This window comes from Chelmon rostratus, chromosome 1 (assembly GCF_017976325.1).
Source record: "Chelmon rostratus isolate fCheRos1 chromosome 1, fCheRos1.pri, whole genome shotgun sequence".
NCBI classification, from domain to species: domain Eukaryota; kingdom Metazoa; phylum Chordata; class Actinopteri; order Chaetodontiformes; family Chaetodontidae; genus Chelmon; species Chelmon rostratus.
This window is the reverse complement of record NC_055658.1, coordinates 12910693-12928619: the sequence shown is the minus strand read 5'-3', so window position 1 is coordinate 12928619 and position 17927 is coordinate 12910693. Positions and strand designations below refer to the sequence as shown.

Here is a 17927-nt window from a genome sequence, read left to right as displayed (position 1 = left end):
ACTTTTCTCAATGAATATATTCAAAGTTTAAATACCTTTCCAATCGCAATCAAATTCCTTCCATGAGATAAGCTGAACCAGATGCCACAGGACCAGTACTATTTCCACTCTTTAAACACACGAGGAGGGTGTTCTGCCCAAGAAACCGGGGGGCCTGCAGCCCAGCACATCAGGCTGGCTGCCAGGGAGTGTGCACGCATTTCCATTAACTGACACCCCTCACAAAAAAACATTTACAGTGGAAGAGAGGACAGAAATAAAGCCAAGCCTTCAGCACTTATCATCCCATTAACACCTCCATCCTCTCCCTCTTCCCATCTCACCAGAACACCAAAATATCTGATAGCATCTGAAACTCATTTTGGTGAAACCACTGTGTGCTGACTTGTATAGACATTGGGAATTTGGTCAATTTTTTTTTTCGCTCACATGTACATGTATTTTTCCAGAGTAATAATGCAGTGGACGATGCAGCTGTTTTTGTTGCCTTCACGCTTCGTTCTCTGTCGGCGGTGGTATGTTGTTAGCTGAAACCATGGAGTCTTGTTTGCGAGTCATCCTGTCCAACTCCGCCTGGACATCAGTCAAACCCGGCTTCTGCCCTTGGAAAAAACGGGAGACAAAGTCCAAAAGTAATCTCCTGTAGCGTCTGTATGCATTCACAAATAAGAGTTTTCTATGACCAGCAAGCGGATGGACGGGGGTTGGATGGTGATGCGGTCCCATGCTGGAGGTTGGCGACTCGCCGCCACAGTTAACACACATGCGAAACTAATCATCAGACAAAGGGAACATGTACTCATGCATTATCCTTTCAGCTGGGTCTCACAAAGATGTTAACACTGCTCAGCGCTGGAACAAAAAGTACATGTCAGTGGTCCCAGACAGAGAGATGAGTTATGCAAGGTTTCCCTTAATGTTTCACTGGGTACATTCAGCCATTTCACAAACAGTATTTGCCTTTGTTATATTTTAATAATATAACAAAGCTTGAGAAAAAAAAGTGCTGGAGCTGAAAATACGAACTGTTGACATGCAAAACAGCTGAGGTCACTGAAGTAAAACAACAGGTAAATAAATTAGTTGAGCAGGAGAGCAGTGGGAAATGACGTGGAGTGAGTGACATTAGTTTCGTGAGGGCACTTATGATTGGAGGTTTGGTGCATACAGGCCTGTCACAAGTTTCCTCAGGTGTCAGAAGTTCAGTCAAAGAGGACAACTTTTCTGTTTCTCCTGTTTTAACCTTCTCTCTCAGGCTGTAGAGATAAAACTCCAGACAGCAGAATGGTCCACAGCCTCTATCAACAAAAGGCCCTGTTTCTAACACCTCTCGTCTTGACTAAAGTGTGCATGCAGTCCATGCTTGAGCTGGATCTAAACGCACAGTAGCTTTAAGTCGACAATAATGCTTTATAACTGTTTTTATAACTGACAGACTATAACTGCTAACCTGTGAGAAAGAAGGGTTAAAAATAGAAAGCCATCAGGGGTGAGAGCACTGGAATTAGAGGTTGTACCTGTTTTCTTGACGGAGCCTTGCACTCCAGCTCCAACTGCTCCACTTCCTGGGCTCCCTGGGGATCCAGTCTTTTTACTCAACAGGCTGTTGAAGAAGTTGGCCAGCACTCCTTCATTGGCAGCCCCCGCTGCAGGAGACACATAGAGCTTAAAATCACTTTTCCAGTAATGACACCTCCCTTTCTTGTGAAAATTGTCAACGATAAGAATATAAACACAAGTTTTTAATAGATTCTACATATTATTACTTGATAATAGCAATCATCCACCACACTTACGTAATTACTGAGTTGCTAGATACCATCTAAACAATGAGACTTCTATGAACACAGGCTGGTGATTGACAAATTATCTTGCTTAAATCCAACATCCAATTTATTTATGTGCATATTTAAAATGATCCCCATTAGCTGATCCTCAGCATCAGCTACTCTTCTCGGGGTCCGAAATCCAGTACATCATATTCATCATATAAACATACAACATTACGTCTGTGTTACATAATACTCATCATATGTGCACCTCTAATTGTGTTGTCCAGTGAGTGGAAGGTTGGGTAAGGTTGAATTGACCACAGCATTATTCTCAGTGCCAACACAAAGGAACAAGAAAAAGAACAAGGGCCTGGCTGCAGGTTTTCGTTCAAACCAAGGAGGAGCACACCAGGCCAACCAATCAACATCAAGGGATCTCTGAGTTATCAGCCGAAGACTGAGATCAGCTGATTAATTGATTCCAGCCTCATGTGCTCCTCCTTGGTTGGAACGAAAACCTGCAGCCACACAGCCCTTTATGGAATCAGTTTGACATGTCTGCTATAGATGAACAACACTGGATTTATAATGCTGTGACTCCAAATTAGTACTGTGGGCAAGCTTCAGTTCCATCTGTTCCAAAACATAGCTATTGTTTGTGTACAGCATAATCACCTTTTTGCAAAATATAGCTATGCCTTCATCTTGTTGAGGACAAAAGCCCTTTAACCGTATTAAGAGGTGGTGTAGTGCACTCTGGTATGTGCACCACCCTCAAACCACAAGTTTGTCTCACAATCTGTACAGCATATGACACCCTCTATCTTAGGATTCTTGATTTGGATAAGAAAATACTCCACAAAGAGTCCTTTGTCAGGAAAAAAATGTGGTGATACAGTTGAAATGTGTTGATGAAGTTTCTAAAACCACAGAGAATTTTCCTTTTTGAGATTTGCTTTGAAACAGAGAAAAGAAATTTTTAACTCCACTAACATCACAATTCGAAATCACAACAGATGTGGGTTAACAGTATACTTAAATTCAGAATTCAGCTTTTTAGGCTGAAGTGCACTGACCTCCTACTGTACTTACTGAAGAGGAGAAAGTCAATATTTCTGCTTAAGGAATCTAGTGTTATGTGAATTATTTTAGTTAGTACCTCTTGGGGTCAACATTGCAGCACTTCAGGAAAACCTTGTTCTCCTTACAGCCATAAGATCGAAAATGAACGCAAAGGACCAAAATCAAAGCAGTTTTTGCAGGGGGGTGAACATTAAGAGAATCCTGAATTAAATACACAAGACTGTGCAAGCCCCTGGGGCAAGCTACGCAAACTAGGGAGCACTGGCGTGCAAAGAATGTTTCTCAGTGATCATGTATGACACTAAATGAGCACTCATACCTTTCATGTTAGGGTCAGGCTTTTTGACAGCAGCCATTGGTGAGCCACTGGACACGGTGGGTTGGCCGGCGCGACCCGCAGGCCTAGGAGACCCCGAGGCCGTCCGTCCTGGAGACTCCTGCGACATAGAAACCACAATGATCACAAACAAGTAGCTCAGTTTGTCTATCCACAAGAAAAGGATACAGTGCAAAGAAAAATATCAAATCCATCCATTTCTGTGATTCTACATTTGAGGGATATTAACACTCACTGTTGCTCCTCTTGTTGGTGTGGCTGGCTGCTTCGCTAACAAAGACTGTAGAGGACAAACAAGGTACAAATGAGTGGCTTAATTCAGATGCAGTTTATGATTCCAACAGTTCCTTCTATGCATGCTCAATTTCACTAATTTCATACATATATATAGAGAGAGAATGTATCTAATTTTAACAGTCTGCACAGTGGTATGCATAATAATAGTGGACAATTTCCATCAGCTGCTACCCTCCCAACTTTTATTTAATGTCCACAAACAGAAGAGCAGTCAGTGCAGATAAAGTTAGAGGGGATTTTATAGAAAAAAAGCCTCAACCAGCACTGAACAATTCTCTAAACTGCAAAGCTGAAGCCTCAGTTGAGTGTTTTATTTAGACTGCCTTCCTGGTTTATTTGTCTATAAAATAGGAAGTGAAGGCAATGTTATGTGGAAGTTTAAGATGGTCACCAGCACATGAGTACAGCAGACAGCAAATGTTGTGTTAAGAGCGAATATGCCAGTTCAGGACCAGAGGCTAGGTACTGGGGTCTCACTGTTCACTAAATGTTAGCTGAATCTGTTTTTTTGACATATCTTTCTTACATGGACGAAAAATATTCTCCTTCCAACTTCATTTTCTCATGCTACCAAAAAATAATCATGAAAATAAAAGTGTTATCCACTTTGATGAGGGGGTGACATTTTTGAAAGCTTGCCTTCAAAATCAACATAGGACCTTTTCAGACACTCTGTCAATGTCAGTAGATGGTGACATTAAATATGCAACAAACACTGACACATACCTGTTGCTTCATCAGGAATACCTGCTCATCCTCTGCATTGATCTCTTTGTCATGAACCAGCTGTAAAGAAGGCCACAGGAGAAAGCACAAGGTTATTAACATGGCACTGTGCGTTGCACCGTCATCCTTAAAGCGTCAGTGCTTGCATTGACATACCTTTCGTACTGGAGGCTTTGTGATAAAATCTTCAAATGGATCTTCGGGTCTGACTGTTGTGAAGTTTTCGTGCAAAATCCCAATTTTCTTTTCATTATCCCATCCAGATGGACTGAAAGAAAGGAGGCGACGGTTGTAGCCAAAATGTAGAGTATTTCATTGGAATAAAAATAAGAATTTGGTTCTTGGTATGTCCCATTAAACATTGATAAACTAAACAAACTGCATCTCTAGCTTCACTTACATGAACACTGCATCCTTCTCCACCACTAAGGCAGGTGTGGTGAACTGGAAGTCATACATCTTATGTACTATATATTTGTAGAGCAGGTCCAGGTTCTTCTCCTCTTTGACTGAAGTATAGATCAGGCCAGCTCCATCTGTTTATTTCAGTTAAGGCAGCAATCATTGAGGTAATGAAAGACAGTAGATGGTAGACTGATTGAGTGATGATAACCAATATAACACCATGGGGCGTATAAAAAAAACCTGATGAATAGCCCATTTCAGTCTGATCAGTCAAAGCTACAATGACCATTGTGACAGAATTACAAACGATGCATGAAAGGATACAGTGTAAGGAAAATCGCCTGATGTGGGACTGGATGAAGTCAAAGTGCTCCTCTCTGTAGTCGTGCTCCTTCTCTAGTACGCTGACTGCGTCACACTGAAGAATAAAAGATTGTGGGAATGAGACAAACACTTTAAATACACAGAATATAAAATGTTAGCATTCACAAACATACGAACAAGGTTAAACAGCTCCCTGAGTCTTTCAGCCAATTATACAACGACAGTGTTTTCTGTTGTGATTCTAGTCAGAACAGATTTTATTCCTTATTCCAGGGCTTTTATGTTCCATGTGTTGTTGTTTTTGTTTCTTAAGTGCCTTGTAAAACATGATGTCACAAGAAGTCATTCGCAGCACAGAAATGAAAACAAGACCAGTAACAGCAAATGACTGAGTTGGAGTTTGTGTGGATTAGAAGGATGGACGTCTCAAAAACATGGGCATGGGCACAAACTTGCCTTGGGAAGCTCTGGTTTTGTTTTGTTTTTTGGTGTGTTGACTCCTGAACCTCTTCTACAAATAGGGATGACTTCTAAGATGACACCCTCTACTTCCCCTCTTGGCAACTAGACATGGCGGCAATGTGGCAGCGGATGCACTGAAATACAATACTTCTTGCCAGTGGCGTGAACAAACGTTTTTGACTGGGGTGGCCATATGTGGCACTGACATATGAAGGTGTGGTATGAAGTACATACGCACACACAAACATGTTGGAATAGCCTTAATTTACCATTTCTCATATATTAACATGACAGTATCCTACTGTTTCTTACATTCATGTGTTTAAGGTTTTTATTTTTATTACATTACATTCCATTTAGCTGGCATTTTTGTCCAAAACGACTTAAAATAAATGCATTAAAAAATTCAAAAGATAAATAGTCTATGAGTCACAACAGAACAGAGTGGCTCTATACAAATGTAATACAAAACTTCCATACTTTGTTGTTTAAGTCCTTCCTGCCCCTGGGTCTCTGGTGTAGGTCCCATAATCAGTCATGACGAAAGGGGTGAGGTTCAAAACAAGACTGATAGCAGACTTTTATGAGGTGACAAGATATATTTTCTTTGTTTGCATCTATTGCTAAGATAAAGTAATAAAAAGCAAATAATGGTCTTGAACAATGACTTGTTCTGCCAAGAGGAAAACCTTTTCTCTGACAAGGGCTAGACAGAGACAACAAGGACAAAAAGGCATATTCTCCATTTTCTAGTCACAGCAAGCACGTGAAGCTCTGCTGATGGCTATACTCTGTTTTTCAGCACTAATCTTAGCCTGGAGGGTTAACAAGCAAGTATAATGGAGGCTTTTCATCAGACAATAGTACCTCACAAAGCACAACATAAAACTAGTTTGTCTGATACACACATGTATCAGTGGGGATTGGGCAGACTCTACATATGGTCTGTGCTCAGCATGGTGGCAATTCATGAACCCTTCAGAACCCAGCAGTGAGGGTGGCTGTCAAGGCGTTACAGGAGCCTTTCTGTGCTTGTCTATCTCAGGCGACTAACTCAGGGCTAAGTAGAGAGAGGTACCTACAGGTTAGCAGGGCTGAGGCTGCAGAAGTTAAACGGCAGAGCCAACAGAGTAAGGGAAGTTTAGACAGAGATATGGACCATGACCACAGGTGGCCCAAAAGAGGTTCTGGAAAACCATTCTGCAACTAAGGTGAGGGTGGCAGGACATGGCTTAGGGGTCTAAAAAGTGACCTTATCCTAAATAAGTATCCTTAGACTTTTGTGAGTACTGTTGAGTTAAGAGCACTTTAAGGAACTCTATAACCCAGTGGACACACCCTTTAAACAGAAGGCAATGGCTCATTTGGATGAAATAGATGATATAATAAGTATAATTTCTAAAAACAAACTTGTTGAGGCAATATGGGAAGTTGCACCTATTCTCGAAGTAGTAAAAATAGTTAACTAATCTTATGACAACTGCCATAAGGATTAGGAGTTGACACCATATTTGAATAGACACCAGACATGCATACAAAACCAGTGATCTTTTTATGTCAGCCCAGGTTGTTCCCTTTTGCAGGAAACTGAACAATACTGGAGCACTACATTGCCATTTTTAAGTATTCCATTAGATTTTATTTGGTATCATTCTTTTGTTTTTTTCGTCTCAAAAATGTAAGGTTAGAGAACCTTTGTTAGCACCAAAACATTAGTTGCCTCTAGATAGTTTCTGGTTTCACACACAAGGCTTTTGGGGCTATAGGAATTACTTACCTTTGTGCAAACTATTAGCACTGGAATGCCCAGGTTGTGTGTAAGTGTGTTATCCCCAAGTGGTAGCACAACAGCCTCGTCTTCTCCTGCTGTCGGGGCCCGTCTCTGTGGGGAGGATGGGGTGGCATCCTCTGGTTCTGCGTACTCTTGAAACGCTTTCACCACTAGTGGAAAGGCAAAGGAAGTAAATGATAAGAATTCAGACCAGTGAACAGAAGATACTGCTCCGGATGAGCCCAGTAACAACGATGTTTAGCTCAGTTTCTAATGCCTTTATCTGCCTCACTGTTTCTCTTTTGTTGGACTCACGCACTCTCCCCTCAAAAATCACACCATGGACAAATCCTCTTCACCTTGTTTTCCATGTCATAGTTGACATAGTCGTTTTAAAATGAATCACTAAACAAATATTTGTATTCTTATAAGAAAATCTAAATCCAAAGGAGCGCTCATTAAAGTATCAGTAGGTGTAAACAGGTATAAGTAAAAATTTGAACCAACAGTGCCCATGCGGACCTGACCCTCTGTTCTTCTTCGTCTTTCTTTCCCTGACTGGTATCCCATATGGTTTGCACCTTTGAATGTTGAAAATGAACTGATCTAACATCTTTTCCAGTGTCCATTATTCATATTTCATATATTTTGCTTTTATGCAGTATTAATGTCTGTGGATGTGCCGTAGGCTTCCGCCACCAGGTTGTGCCTTTGAAAGATGAGAATTTTGAAGCACACGCAGTAGAAGAAGAACAACTTCCTCCGTTGCTCTTGTTGTTGTACATTGCAGTAGTTAGCACAAAGCTAAATAAAGAAACTGCAGCCTGTGTCTCTTTGGTTGCAATACAGAAATATTTTGGTACAAACATGTAAAACCCAGTGTAACAGATAGCCCATCCAGATTTGCTAGCTGAATGGAAAACCCACCTGCCTTTTCTCACTTGGCGGGCGTTCATTTTGGACCCCGTCTGTAGCCCCAACAGGTAATTTTTTGAGGTGCACGTCATCTTTGGTGGTACCCTTGATAAAGCTACAGAGCCACTCGTAACCTCGGCAACACCCTGATGAAGAACTATAAACCTGTTTTTACAGCTCGCTGTTAACTGTTGTGCTCAGCTTTAAACTATGTCCCTGAGCTTAGATCATAGACTACATTTAACTAGCTGATCAAAGTATACTCGCTCCTTCCAAGATTAAATGCACAAACAGCAAGTCATTACTGTTAATATCCTGTATAGTTTAGTAGCATTGGGTGTAATCACACTAAATTTCCACAATTACATAACAATCCTTGAGTGAAAGGTAGAGCAAGATAAATAATAATAATAATAAATAGCATCCTTCAGTTTCCTGTTGTGCTGCCCCAGCTGTCCAGACATTTACAAAGCAGTGGTGTGAGGTGGTGTTGTTGGGGTTGGGTTGGGGGGGGTTATGTGCAGGAAGCTTTGGCCTACTTCCTCAGGAGCTTCGGGAATGCAGTTGTGGACAGCCCACAAAGCCAGACTGACTTGCTGTTTTGAGCCTCTTTAACTTTCAAACGTGGGATTTAGTATATGGGGCAAGTACTGGTGCTACAAGCAATCTAAAAGGGAACCTTCTTGGATTACACAAATCTACTGCATATGCACAAATAGGTTAGAGTATGTACATTAGGGCTTAAGAGCAGGAATTTAACACGCTGATTTTACAGCATTCAAAAGGAAGATTGATGAAAATCTGCCCTCTGACATGGCGCACAACTAAGAGATCTATTGAATGAAACAGGCAAGAGACCTGATTAGCTGGGCATTGTTCAAACCCTGACAATATTTACTGATAATATTTTCAGATGTTGTAAATGTCTTTTGAATGTCTTCTGACTAGTCAGAAAATAACATAATAAAAGCCACTATCAAAAATATAATAAAAAAAACCCCTCAAAAAACTCAAAATTATTCTCACTGCCACCCATTCATCACTGTGCTTTGTCTCCACCACAGCAGCGACTTATGGGTAATGGGCTGAATGATAAACAAAAACAAATATTAGATTATTTAGACAGATACTGTGATTGAGATGCGAGTTGCGACTTTAGTAGGACTGATAATTTTTGCATTTCAATTTCACTAACAAAAAAACAAAAAAACAAAAAAAAAACATGACTGATTTTTGCTGGAGTCTGAACCAAACAAGTGTGTTCCATTACATCTGGAGAATATGTTTTGAAGGCTGGACATCTCTGTATCACCGAAATGTTTCAACTATAACACAAGACACACCTTACCAGAAATTTCAGCTTCTGTGATTTGGTTATTGTCCTTGACCATACTGCAATTTTGACTATATTTTGATTCACTGTTCAGCCCTATATGTGCATTTTGATATTTTTTCTTTACTACTACTACTACTACTACTACTACTACTACTACTACTACTTTACTACTTTATTTTTACCATAAAAACATTCTCTGTGATTTCAAGCCTACATGAGCCGAATATGTGATGATAAAAGGAGAGCTCTTGGGCGGAGTATCACTTTAAAATACAAAGTGAAAGAAACACGGCCAGACAGACTTTGGTCCACTAAGACCCATTTATCTGTTCCACAAACAAAGGTGAGGTCAAAATGTATCTGCACCCATAATTGAGGACTGCTCAGCCTTCAATACATTGCATATACTATTCTCCAAGTACTGAAACGATACCTTAAAACACACACAAACACACAAGAAATTACAGACATATTAATTATCAAGATCCTCATTAGGTGTATTTGTTTCTTGAAAAGGTGTCCATAAAAGGCAAAGCTCAAGTTCAGCTATAAATAAAGGTGTCTTTTCTGGACAACTAAGCAATGTCAAACAAATAAGGTCTCACTGGCTATTGTAAGACAAGCCCAACATTACTTCAGTCATAAACTGTTTACCACTTAATGCTGCTGCCCCAGTGCTAAAACGTTTTTACAGCTGTCAGGTTACTTGTTTCCTTTAAATTGAGGGGAAGCAACCTAGAGTCAAAACAAAATACCTAAGATATTTGCCTACACACCATAGGCAGCTACTGTAGCTAAATAGAAATCCTTGTCTCATCACTACCACAGAAGTCTCTAAGTGAGATATTTCTCATTTCAACGTGTGGTCCCGGCAGCAATGGGTCGATCCTGTAATTTAACTTGAGACGGCTCCAGCAACCAGCCTACTTCAGTTACAGCACAGCAGGAGTCAGAGCGTCCAGCCCACTGACAGTATTGAGACCCACTCAGTTTACGGCCCTTCCTTTCCCCGACACTGCTGTTGGAAGGGGAGGGAACCATGATGCAAGACGCCTGCAAGACTTGCTGGACAAAAGCCACTGACACACACACATATGTGCGCACACACTTCCAGTCTGTCTGTCAGCCTCTCTCTCTCACTCACACATTCATATTCACAAATATCTAAGCTACTAGGTCTCACCAATCTGCTACTGACATCACAACTGACATGCTGGAAGATGCTTTATCTGGATAACATGCCCCAACTAAACTGGAAATCTGACCATGTAAGTGGGTGGGGTCAAATGTTTTGGCCAAAGACAGAAAGTAGGAGGAAACCTACAGAAATCTGACACACAGATTTAAAGTTAAGCCTCAGAAATTGATCAAACTGTGAGGACTGAAGAAAAAAAATACCTGCACAGTGCAGACAAACCCTACAACCGCACATTTGCTGTAATGAATGCTCAAGCCTACATCGACTGTGTGGACTCATTGAAAGTAATTTTACTCACTTCAAGTAATTAACGGTGTGCTTTAGTCATCACTTGGATACCTGCTTCCCTTTTCTTTTTCACGTTTTCCAGCAGATTAAACTTGTCATTATCACTTGCCACTACTTGTCACTATATTTCCATGTTGTATGTTGAGACCTGTTCAGTCAAATTCACCTGCAACGATTCAGTTATTTTGACTTCTTTGTGATAAATCATTTCAGACCTAAAAGAGCAACAGCAGTAAATCTGAATGGGACAGTGTCTGCCTGCAAAGTTTGCCTTTGCAGGCAGACAAGAACTTTCTGTAAAACCCTGCAGGCTGAACAAATGTATTTGAAAAGCAAGAAATCCCATGTCCACACACAAAAGAACTGTTCATAAGCAAGAGATGATCAGTTCTAAAATTAACAGGAGAACATCGGAGTGCATCACACTCATTGATCTGCAGAACTTGCCTCTAGCCAGAACACACAGCTGAGGATCATGGGCCTCTCTGATGATGACCTAGAAACATCCATGACAATGTGTAATGTTATACTTTCCTTGGCTTCCATGCTACGCAGCGACCAATCTCTCCTTCTTCCCAGCAGCCAGTCAGCAAGGAGTCCAGCTGATATTATGTAAGACTACCACTGTGTCCACCCTAAGATGCTTCAGGCATCTTTTCTGAGTGCTGTTTCTTTTTAGCCATCTCCTGAGATATCAGTCTTAAAAAACGGCCTACTTAAAATAAATGTATAGCATTTTAAATCACACTGACCAATCCACTGATCAAATTCTATTCAATCTTCACTCAGATTATTTCCACATTCACTTTACATTGTCCCAATTCTCAACCAGGGACTGGGCCAACAACATGATAAAAATGTGAACATTCTAATTTGGGGGTGCTATTGGACAGTAAAAGAAACTCTGATTTTAAACCAGACCTCTACAAAAGGTGACACATGGTTTTGAGTGTTGGAAAATAAAACCTTCAACAACTAGCTATGGGGTAACTTTCAAAATAAAAGTTGTGTTTATTATCAGCACACACATTATTGAAGAGTTACTAAATTAAAAGTTTCATTTCAAAACCATCCATAATGCGCGTAACACATGCATAGATAGAGTCAAACATTACTTACTCTTCTGCTCCATTTCTCTCATGTCCTCAGGTGGGATCTTGAGCTTGTCCACATGGTCACGTAGCACACTGGCCCACTTCTGCAGTGACTCCATAATGGTCCAGGGCCGGGACATATCCACAACAAACACAGCTAGACAGTCAGGTAGGGACTGAGCTGAAACAGCAAACTTAAGTAGGCCTTTGTGGTATAGGTCTCCATCCAGGATCCACACATTACAGCGAGTAAGGTCTGCCAAGGAAGAGCAATATACCAGTTAAACACAAGCCAAACAAATGTTGTTTTAGACTACAGCTGTTTCGTAAAGGCTACAGCTGTCAAACAACCACAGAAAAGCTACAGCAGGTAAACTCACCATCTCTGTCCTCATCATGTACATTTAAGTACAAATACTCAAGTCCCCTCCCCTTCTTGTTGTGATCAGCTCCTTGAAGTTTGGCCACAAGCGTTGTTTTTCCTGATCCATCCTCACCTGCAAAATATTTTATTCATTAGCTGACACCTGACATTTTTCATTATTATTACTAGCAGCCATAATATCAGTCAGTACATACATATCATTGTGAATATTTTAGAATGACAAGGGACATGATGCAATGAGAATTAATCATTTAAACTTACTGTCTATACAAAAAAATTCTAGACTGTACAAGCTTTCCACCTCGAATGTAATGACTACACACGTTCTCATGACTGTCAGAGGTTGCAACGTCTCACACAAATCTCTGATCAATTGCAGTGTTTCTCACATTTTTGAACGGCCAGCCGACACAAGTATGTCCCCACCTGCAAAGACATCTCTGTATTTTGTGTTTGCTAAGTCTTCCTTTCAAGAGTGTGGGAAGAAAGACAGCTGAAAGTGCACGCTGTTTCAATAGTCAGAAAGGTTTGAATCTGCACTCATTAGCTTTTGTGACTTCAGTGTGCTTTTGCAGTTTGCGGGCTCTCCACTCCCCTCAAGGTTGACCATCACAAATACAATGCAAACACTGCAGAGGCACAGACTTTCACACATGGGGCTTATGTAATACTCACCAAATACCAGGATATTTTTTCCTGATGGCAACTTTGAACTTGATCTAGTTGAAACTTCACTCAGTATTGAGGACCTACAAGAAATAACAAGACACGTATTGAGAAAAACAGACACACAGTTAGCGTAAACCCGTTAGACTGACAGTCAAGCGGCACATTGACAGTTTCCCATCGCGAAACTTGCCAACAAAACCGTACTTGGTCAGCTAACGTTAGGTAACTTAACTAGGGCTACTGGCAACGATCGAGAAGATTATTCCATTGTTTCAGCCAGTCCAGTGTTGTGTCTACGTAAACGCGAAAAAAGCAGGAAATGATAAGTCATCTCCACTGACCGGTAACGGTTACATTAGGAATAGCTTAAGTAGCTATGGATCTGCAACCATGAAGTGAAGCCCCATAGCAATAAGCTCAGTAACTTGGGCTAATATTAAGGGTTGACTAAAACCAATGTTATATTCCTGCATAATTCTCTTAGTCGGTTATGTTGACTTAATAGCCTGTTCACTTTTACGTTCCTGTTAGCTTGTTGTATCCTGCAAGAAGGGGCGAGTTAGTATTAAGGTGTTGTCTTGGCATGAACTACCATAGCCCCTGATAGTATGAATGGCTCTCTCAAACTCGACTAGTCTATTCAGCATTTCTTGTATTAGTAAAACTCGCAACTGGTTAACTACAATGTAGCTAATCAACTGGAACATTAGTCCACTTAGCATAGCTGACGTTAGCTGAACTGCTAACACAACGTTAGCACAGCGACCGCCCAGCTTCAGTTAGTGCTAATTTTACAGCTAGCCGGGCCGGTGTCTGATTCAGAGCAACCGGCAGTGACAAAGCAGAACCGTTGCGGTTGTGCTTTTCCAAGAAGGGCCACGACATTCACGGAGTCCTTAAAAGAATAGCAGAACTTGCCAGAGGTTTTGTCCTTCTTCATCTTCGTTGTTATTGTCGCCTGCCCCGGCTGCGCCCGGGAGCTGTTTCTCCAGAACGGGAGCCATCTTCTCTTTCTACAACCACAAAGGCAAGGCCCTGCTCCTTGGCCACCACAAGCACCGCCTTCATCCAAGTAGCCAAGGGTATGTTACATTCATTGACTGCTACGTCGCGCCGGAACTCCGGGTCCGCTTCTGCACATCCGACGTACAGTAAAGTGTCGCTATTGATTGCTTCAGTAATTATTCTAAGGAAATAAATGCTTATTTGTACAAAATGTGGTAATAATATATGTAAACAGTAACATGACACAGGTGGGCTATGTTAGTGGTTCAAACTCGGGTTTAAACAACCAAACCGTACTTCTGGCCACATCCCAATAAGTGATGTCATAGCAGCTGATGGGGAACGGTGTGTGATACCAACAAGTTCCTTATGGCCTTTAGTTCATCATGCTGTAATTTGTTGGCCTATAACTTTTGCAGTTTTCTGTCGTGTGTCATTCAATGTAGATTTGACTCTTAATTCTTAACCCTACAAACTTAATTTTACCAGCTAAATTCAATTGATCGAGATGGGTCAACTGTCTAAGTCAATCAATGCTGGTATGATTTTGAGTTTCCTCAGAACACATTTCTTGTGCTAGTCTTCAGCACCTGTAAGAATAAGCAATACAGTGGGCTTTGAGGGGGTGCCATGCTCGCCCAACAGTCCAATAAACACATACCATGAAGGTATCCATAGATACAGTTGAACACAAGTCACTGATTCAAGAGCCGCTCTCTGTTGAAGGGTGTTGATTTGTAATAGGGACATTTTTATGGGGACAAGAACAATGACTCTATGAAATTGGTTTGACATCCCAGTGAGTCATATATTTGAGATAAAGCCACATCAGGCTTTTAATTTTGGAACCCGGTCATGTTATCAAAATAAACAGCTTTGTCTCCAGAGCGCCTTGTACTACAATGTTTCGAGTATAAATTGAACCAACTATTTTGGCAGCCATCATAAATTCTGTCATAAATCCAAACTTCACTACAAACCTTCAGCATCCAAATACAAGCCTTTGTGTGATGCCTTTTTGTGATCTATCAACAGAATTGTGATACAAAAACACATATGGCCATGACATGAAATTAAGGGAAAAAAAAATAATGATAATAAAAAAAGAATCAGGAGAGGAGCAGGCATACCATTTCACTTAAAGGGCCAGAAAACTATTCACTTAACATTTTGTGTAATTAAATGTTATTTGAACCCTCAAGCTCATGATATACAACATTGTTTATAGTCATGTAGTTACTGTTTTTGTATTAAGTCTGATTGATATAATTTCACACTATTGTTGTAAAATAATAAGTGTCCAGTAGAGGGTGCTGTTCATCTTTGAATAGATAGTTGCCTGTTGTAGATACCTTAACCAACTATTTTAATGCACCTCTCCTCTCTTTCCTGCAAAGACTAAAATTGTACCAATTTGAACAGACGCCCTATTTATAAAGCAGAAGTATTAGTTCACTTAAATTGAGGATTTAAATAATTGATTTGAAGAATTTATTAATTGTTAACATTTACACGTTGCAGAAATCCACAAATTGTATTTAACCATTGGATTGAAGTTGGTGTGCAGCTACCACACTTTCATTTCTAATAACATTGCACTTATTGTGTACACTGGTAGCCATGCTCTTGTTCACGTTTTCAGTTGGTGAACTACATAATGCCTTTAAGCAGGTACAAAACCATGCAGCAGTTATCAACTAACTTTTCTAAACTGTGACTTTCAGCAACTTTCACATCATATTTTCTGTGTTTGCTGCACCCTGTAAAGGAGGAAGCTATGTGCTTAAATTGATCTGTTTCAGGGCACAGTAAATGTTGTGAGAGTTTTAGTGTGTTAGTTCCCTCTATTGGATGACTTTTGGGGACTGGCTGTAACTTCTGAAGGGAACATCAGATATCAAGCGCAAACATTTTTGGATTAAGTCTAGTTATTGTCAGTTCATTATTAAAAATATATTAACATGTCCACTGTATAAACATCCCTGCACCGTGAAAGCGTCCACACAAGCAGGAGGAATGGCACATTCCTGCACACATTCTACCACTCTGGTGGTGAGCTATCAACCCGTCGTGTGTTGTGGCACCCAACACCTGTTTCTTTATTTCTCCTCCTCGTCAGTCTTTGTGTCAGCCTAGGTCAACAGGGCCAGAACTTGCAGACAGATGAGCTTTGGACATCCACATGATAAGTCTGGGGGCTTTTCCAAGGCCTCCCCATGCGCCTGCGAGTCCTCCGTCTATGTGGAGCAGTGGGGTTGGCTGGTTATTCTCTTGGGATGCATTCCAGAGCTTTTGCATCATGTGAAACTCAGCCTTCGCTGCCCCATTGTCACTGTTTTGCTCTGCTGCCAGCAGGGAAAACAAACAAGATTGATCGTATTCTCTTGTTTTCTTTATAAGATAGAGACGAGAGCTTTGTGGCATCTGGAAAGCAGAAAAAGTAGATAGAAGAGAGTTATATATAATTTAAGATTTGTAGGTCTAACAAGATCAACTAACAGTAAATAGTTTTTTTTTTCAATATAAATGTGACAGCCATTGTTTGTTTGTTTTTAGATATTTTCTTACATTCTTGTATGTTTTTTTTTCTTTTTTCTTTTTTGTGGTGATGTACACCTGAAGAATCAAGAACATTTAATTTGTCATCAACAGAAAGCAATGCACACTTTTAATGATTATGTCATAAATGTGCAAGATACTTGTGTAAAACATTAAAATTGTGTAACTGTCAACTATCATGTGTCATTATTATCTTAATGTCTAATAAGGTTTTTCCATAGATGCTGTCTTGTACTTTGAGCTCTTGTAACAGAAGAGGGTGCTGTCTCCTCAATTATACAGTCAATGGTATTAATTCTGTGTAACAGAAGTGATAAATGTATTTATGTAAAGATCTCTACATGGGAAAAACACAGGAGGAGGGGGAAAAACAAGAAAAGAAAATATTACCCCAAACTACCAAAACCATTGGGATGCGTCACATCCAGCAGGGAGCATGTAGTACAAATTCAGAGTTTAAGATCTGTTAAGGTTAAATTAGACAATATGAAACATCATAAACATATATTTCCAAAAATATGACTTTGACTTGAATATTTTATTAAATGTACTGAGACTCATTTCTTATTTTTATGCATATTTGTGCTGTAATAATGACTGTTGCAATATTAGTAACCCCCTCTCTCTCTAATTGTATGAAAATCTTCTTAAAAATCACTTTCAGGACAAAATAACCTGTTTGGCATCTTTTCAAAGGCATCGCCATTCAAATATGAGGTTGGTGAGTTGTGAGTGATGCAACCATCTTGTTGTTCATTGTTACGCGATTTGCATTGTCTTCCTTCCAGTTTCACTGAGAGAAACTGTTAAGAAAAAAACATGTTTGTGTGAACTGTCAGTGAAAGAGCCAGTCTCGCCTTCCTTTTCATAGGAAAGCTCTGCAAGTTGAAACAAGAGATACGAGGCCACTGAGAAAATGATATTCCAGCAGTTTAAGTGAGATCGCAGCAAGTGATTCATTGATAGCAGCAATTCTTCTTGCAGATTATTTTTGAAACTGATGGAGAAAGATTAAATATGCACTATATCTACCTTCAACGAACCAGTGTATCAGTGACATGCTGCTTGGGTCAAATTGTTGAAGCAGACAACGTGCTCACCTGAAAGGGCCAGTTGTGAATTTCATTAAGTCTCACCCGGACTAACCTTGTCCCATTAACACATGGAAGGCAAATAGCAAAGAGCATCAGACTATTTCGCAGTAGATGAACTTTTGGTGCTCTTTTTGTCCCTAACAGGAACAGTAGAGGTATATTAATTGAAGGCCAGGGCATGGCACACATATGCATCAGACAGCCTGT

General features: G+C 40.3%; 1 protein-coding gene across 2 annotated transcripts; it reads right to left on the bottom strand.

The window, feature by feature from the left end:
* Nucleotides 1–364: 364 nt before the first annotated feature.
* On the bottom strand, nucleotides 365–14113 carry dync1li2 (dynein, cytoplasmic 1, light intermediate chain 2). Of its 2 annotated transcripts, none has more exons than XM_041941043.1 (13): nucleotides 13981–14113; nucleotides 13069–13142; nucleotides 12389–12505; nucleotides 12034–12264; nucleotides 7184–7347; nucleotides 4945–5038; nucleotides 4616–4751; nucleotides 4372–4483; nucleotides 4216–4275; nucleotides 3428–3472; nucleotides 3175–3292; nucleotides 1518–1646; nucleotides 365–602 (listed from the first exon to the last, which is right to left on the bottom strand). In XM_041941043.1, exons 1-13 carry the CDS (start codon nucleotides 14064–14066, stop codon nucleotides 490–492), a joined length of 1479 nt encoding a protein of 492 aa, XP_041796977.1. In that variant the 5' UTR covers nucleotides 14067–14113; the 3' UTR covers nucleotides 365–489. The 2 variants fall into 2 exon arrangements, with proteins under 2 accessions (XP_041796977.1, XP_041796985.1); XM_041941051.1 differs by having other exon boundaries at nucleotides 365–597.
* Between the last annotated feature and the right edge of the window lie 3814 nt (nucleotides 14114–17927).